Source organism: Hemitrygon akajei, chromosome 15 (assembly GCF_048418815.1).
Source record: "Hemitrygon akajei chromosome 15, sHemAka1.3, whole genome shotgun sequence".
Lineage (NCBI taxonomy): Eukaryota > Metazoa > Chordata > Chondrichthyes > Myliobatiformes > Dasyatidae > Hemitrygon > Hemitrygon akajei.
In genome coordinates, this window is record NC_133138.1 from 29,576,052 (window position 1) to 29,582,051 (window position 6,000).

At 44.0% G+C, this 6,000-nt stretch overlaps 1 protein-coding gene across 2 annotated transcripts in view; it reads left to right on the forward strand.

The window, feature by feature from the left end:
- Window positions 1–5,348, forward strand: part of LOC140739577 (uncharacterized) — a 28,092-nt gene extending 22,744 nt beyond the window's left edge. The window contains exons 7-8 of one of the 2 annotated variants that reach the window (XM_073067973.1): window positions 3,710–3,790; window positions 4,000–5,348. In XM_073067973.1, coding sequence (XP_072924074.1) covers window positions 3,710–3,742 — 33 coding nt within the window. In that variant the 3' untranslated portion in view covers window positions 3,743–3,790; window positions 4,000–5,348. Of the gene's footprint in view, window positions 1–3,706; window positions 3,791–3,999 lie in introns of both variants that reach the window. The other variant, XM_073067972.1, reaches the window with a different exon arrangement.
- The last annotated feature ends 652 nt before the right edge of the window (window positions 5,349–6,000 follow it).

Genomic DNA, 6,000 nt, shown 5'->3' on the forward strand with positions numbered 1-6,000 from the left:
TCTTCATCAGAGAACGTAAGTGACGCTGCTGTGGTTGGTCAAGCTGGCGTAAGTGACTCTGATATGGGCACCACGTCTCACATCCATACAGCAAGGCTGATATGACAACGGCCCTGTATGTCTCGCACACGGTTGCCAACCTGATGTTCTGTGACTAAACTCGATCTTTCAGCTGACCAAAGGCAAAGCAGGCTTTTCTGGTTCTTGACTCAATCTCTACATTCAGAGAAGCTGAGGATGTTAATATGCTGTCCAGGCAGCAAAACTTGTTGACAGCATCGAGACGAGTGTCATCAATGAGGACAGTTGGTTCTTCGTAGCTTGAGTCAGGAGCCGGTTGGTACAAAAGTTCCATCTTTTTCAGTCTGATTGTCAGCCTGAAGCTTTTGGCTGCACTGGCAAAACGACTGGTGATCTCCTGTAAGTCTTTGAGGGAATGGGCAACCAGTGCTCAGTCATCAGCAAACTGTAGCTCACGTGCCACAATGTCCCTGACTTTTGTTTTTGCTCTCAGTCTTGTGAAGTTGAGGAGCCGCCATCAACCCTCGTTTGTAGGAAGACCCCTGACTTCAGTTCTGATGTGACATCCTGAAGAACAGCCACAAAGAATAGTCCAAACAGAGTAGGAGCCAAAACACAACTCTGTTTTATGCCGTTGGGGATGGGAAATGGGTCTGACCACTCACCACACATGTTGATGCAGCCTTCTATGCCTTTGTGGAACTGACGGATGATGTTGGTTAGGCGTGAGGGCAACCGAATTTTGGTAGGACCTCCTACAGTCCATCTCTACCAACAGTGTCAAACGCTTTCCTTGGATCAACAAATGTGACAGAGACTTCTCTGCTGCTCAACACATTTCTCTTGGAGATGCCTCAGTGAGAAGATCATGTCCATTGTACTGCAGCCTGTTTGAAAACCACACTGGCTTTCTGGAAGGATGTTGTCACTGATGTTGGACACCAAGCATCTAAGGATGATTTTTACGAGGTATTTTACAACAACTGACGGAATAGAGATGCCACGGTAATTGTTGCAGTCTGTCTTGTCTCCCTTGTTTTTGTAGATGGTCACGACTGATACGCCTTTGAAGTCTTGTGGCCGTTCTGCAGCTCCCCACAACTTTGCGAATAGCTGGTGCAGGCATGATGATAGTGTGTTACCGCCATATCGGTAGATCTCGGCTGCGATCCTGTTAGGGTCTGGTGCTTTATTGGGTTTTATCTGTTTGATGGCTTTGATGACCTCGTGAAGAGTAGGGGGAGCATCTAAGTCGAACAGTATGGGTTGAAGGTGTACCAGTTCAGTGCAGTGAAGTACCCAGTGCTTCATCGGTGATGGGTCCTGGTCTGTTCAGCAGCTTGTGGAAGTGTTCTTGCCGTCTTTTCATGTGCTCTGACTTCTCAGTGAAGATGGATGTACTGTCCTTGCTCAGGAATTGTCAGGTGTGAGGAGGTGTGAGGTGTAGGTGTTGCTCACTGAAGATGGATGTACTGTCCTTTCTCAGGAGCTGTGAGGTGTGAGGAGGTGTGAGGTGTAGGTGTTGCTCACTGAAGATGGATGTACTGTCCTTGCTCAGGAGCTGTGAGGTGTGAGGAGGTGTGAGGTGTAGGTGTTGCTCACTGAAGATGGATGTACTGTCCTCGCTCAGGAGCTGTGAGGTGTGAGGAGGTGTGAGGTGTAGGTGTTGCTCACTGAAGATGGATGTACTGTCCTTTCTCAGGAGCTGTGAGGTGTGAGGAGGTGTGAGGTGTGAGGAGGTGTGAGGTGTAGGTGTTGCTCACTGAAGATGGATGTACTGTCCTTGCTCAGGAGTTGTCAGGTGTGAGGTGTAGGTGTTGCTCAGTGAAGATGGATGTACTGTCCTTGCTCAGGAGCTGTGAGGTGTGAGGAGGTGTGAGGTGTAGGTGTTGCTCACTGAAGATGGATGTACTGTCCTTGCTCAGGAGCTGTGAGGTGTGAGGTGTAGGTGTTGCTCACTGAAGATGGATGTACTGTCCTTGCTCAGGAGTTGTGAGGTGCCTTGTTTTGATGGACCATACACAACCTGGATTGCTTCATAGAAGTTTCTTGAGTCATTACAGTCAGTGAAGGCTTGTAACTCCTTGGCCTTGTTCGCCCACCACTGGTCTTTCACAGCTCTGAGCTGCCTCTGCAAAGTTGATTTTGCACTCAAAAAGACACATTTATTAGAACTTGAGTTTGAATGTTGAAGAAGAGCCCGGTGTGTAGCTGCCTTAGCTCTTAGAAGGTCTTGGACAGATTGGTTGCTCTCATTAAACCAGTCCTGATGCTTGCGCTTGACTTTCCCAAAGGTGTCCTGGGCAGCGCTGTAGACCGTTTCTTTAAAAGGCATTCCAGTGCTCCGTAATATCGTCTGGTGGATTCTCAGCTGGTTTGCTTAGAGCAGTTTCCATAGAGGATTTCAGGGCATCTCAGCACACTCACGGTGTTTCACTTTGGTGGAGTTCAGCTTTTTGCGTGGTTTGGCAGCATTCAGTCTGCGTGAAGGTTTGATCGGTAGATATAGATCCGACCACACCATTCAATGATCAGTTGAGGACTCAACTCCACGCTTAGCTCTGGTGATATGAACAGGCAAACTATTAGTCAGAGCATGGAGAATTCTAAACGCAGAGATGCAAAGGGACTTGGGAGTCCTTTTGCAGGATACCCTATAGGTTAACCTCCAGGTTGAGTCAGTTGTGAAGAAGGCAAATGCAATGTTCACATTCATTTCTAGAGGTATAGACTGTAAGAGCACGGATGTGATGTTGAAGCTCTATAAGGCACTCATGAGACCACGCTTGGAGTATTGTGTTCAGTTTTGAGCTCCTTATTATAGAAGTGATATACTGACATTGGAGAGGGTTCAGAGAAGTTTAATGAGAATGACTCCACAAATGGAAGGTTTACTGTATGAGGAATGCCTGGCAGATCTTGAGCAGTATTCCCTGGAGTTCGGGAGAATGAGGGGGATCTCATAGCATTTCCCATGGTAGGGGAATCTAGGACAAGAGGACATGACTTCAGGATTGAAGGACGTCCATTTAAAACAGAGATGCGCAGAAATTACTTTAGTCAGAGGGTGGAAAATCTGAGGAATTTGTTGCCACGAGCGGCTGTGGAGGCCAAGTCATTGGGTGCATTTAAGGCAGCGATAGATAGGATCTTGACTAGCCAGGGCATGAAAGGGTATGGTGAGAAGGCAGGGGAGTTGGGATGACTGGAAGAATTACATCAGCCACTATTGAATGGCGGAGCATTTTTGATGGGCCGAATGGCCTACTTCTGCTCCTATATCTTATAGTCTTATGGAGTCCTGCAACAAGAAAGCAGTATTCAACATCAAGGCCACAAACCATCCTGGCTTCACCTTCTTCCTCACCCCCATTCTGGGCCACAAACACCCCTTCTAGTTGAGACAACACTTCATCTGCAAGTCAGTCCGGTCATCTATTGATTCCAATGCTCCCGGTATGGCCTCCTCTACAGCAGTGAGTAATAATAAATGTACTTTGAATCTTCAAATCCTTCAAAGTTTGAATGCTGAACATTTTCCAATACAGCATATCTGCTTCGTTGGTTAGTAATGTAAACATGGTCAGGTCTTATCAGGGGACAGATGTGTGATGAATCACAGAGTACAATTTACTGAAGACATGAATATACATTCTATCAGTTAAAGAATAAAAATCTATTCCAGCAGATCATGCCTCAGGGATGGAACAGAAGGGGATGAGCCAGAGGTCACAGAGGGAGAGGAATGTCGCATCAGAGTTACAAGTTGGTAAGTATAATCATAGGAAATCTTCACACTATTTTCTCTCAGGAAGTTGAGTTGGTTTACAGTGTTAAATGGGTCCATTCCTTACAGACTTTAATGGTTGGCAATATCACATTAATGTTGCACCAATGATGTTTGGATCATGCGGAGATCTGTTCCTTATTCTGTAAACTCACACTTCTCTTTAATTTATTTATATCAATCATTTTCAGTGCATATTTCATGTTTCATGTCTGATTCATCGCAGACAGAATTCAGATGAAGTGAGAGGAAGAGCAACAGATGTTTCACAGGAAGATGCCACATTTCAGGCCTCGAAATCTGATACTGATCTGAGATTCGTGAATGAACATTGCAGCCCGCAGGGGTCTATTCGGCCCATCATGCCCATTCCCCAGAGAGATCTGCCAATTCCAGAATCCAGATTGATACAGCCTGGAAACTTTGGAACTTCTGATTTTACTCTCAATTTATTGCATGCGGCAAGAAAACTTTATTCCTCAAAGAAAATATTGCAAGCAATTTTCACCTCAGTACTGGTAACTGTGCTTGGCAAGAATATTCTTTCCAGGGAACTGTATAAATTTCCAAACTCCAGAAAGTACCTTTGTAAGCATCTCAAACACAGGCAGACTGGAGAGCACAGCATCATTTTGGACAAAATTTGTTGCACTTCCTTCACAGTGAGAACTTTGCAAGAGATGAAATTTGCACACAAATCTCTGTATAGCATTTCATCAACTACTGCACAGCTGCAGCAAAGCATTCTTGCTTGAATATTTAATTCCTCTTGCATTCAGTGCCAACAATATACTGTTTGCCTTGTTAATAGCTTACTGCTCCTGAACACAGTGCTTGTTTTCTGTATTTGATGTACAAAGACACCAAGATTTAGTTGCAATTTCCATTTACCCATTCCTTTATCATTCACATTATATTTCTTTCAGCTTTTATGGCCATAACTCAGTGTAGCATCGTAGCATTTTGGTAAGTGTAACATCATTATAGTGCAACAAACCAGGTTCAATACTGCTACTGTCTGTAAGGAGTACGCACATTCTCCCTGTGACTGCGTGGGTTTCCTCTGTTTACTCTGGTTTCCTCCCATAATCCAGTGACATAGGGTCTAATATGTTAATTGACCACATGGTGTAATTGGGGAGCACAAGCTTATTGGGTCAATATTGCCTTTTACTGTGCCCTACATCTAATTAAAAAATAGATAATATGTGCTTCTTCAACATAGTCAATGTCTATAATATAACAATTAGTGGCACTATCTGTCATGAATACCTCTAATCTGAAAGACTTTGTAAGTTTTATGAAATAATAAGTCTGTAGTTTGTGAATTAGACTCATATGATTGTAGAACACAGAAGCTCACCGTGTCCATTCTCACCACCCAGAATCCATTTCCTATCAGAGGGCAAGTGCCGGTACAATACAGCTATCACATCAAATAATGATAAGTCTCTGAACATAGACTCAATTCTCTGTTGTCTGCGTAATATGTCATTCTGAATCTAGAAACAGCTTATATTGTATTTGCCTGCAATAAAAGTCAAACTTACTACAATCTGTTGTCATTAAAAGTTCCTGCTTTGAATTTTATTTCATGTGTGAAACATTGATGACAAAATGTGGTGGTATGTATATAGGTAGGATGTGAGAGTCACACAGTTTGCAAGACTGGTCTCCTGTAGATCGCTGAGACCTGATGAAGATTGAGAGACTATCTCAGGGTAGCAAACTACTCCTCCTCTGTAACCTGCACAGGGTCAAGAGAGTTGATGCACCTTTGCCTCATTTTTGTAGACACACTCAAGATGCAAAGAATTCATTTAAGATCACCCCCATCTGTTTTGGCAGCACACATGGATTACTAATCTGGATTTCCAGATGACCAATTTCATCCGTTGCAAACATTTTGTTCCGAAGAATCTGTAGAATCCCTTCGGATTCTCCTTCACCTTGTCTACTAGAGGAATCTTATGCTTTCTTTAAGCCTTCCTGATTTATTTCTTAAGTTTTCTCTGTCATTTCTAGTACTACATAAGCACCTCATTTATTACTGCTTGCCTGCACCTATTATACACCTTCTTTCGCTCTTAACCAGGGCCTCAACATCTCTTGAACATCAAGGTTCCGCCCTCACCACCATTCAGGGCCCCAGACAGTCCTTCCAAGTGAGGCAACACTTCACCTGTGAGTCT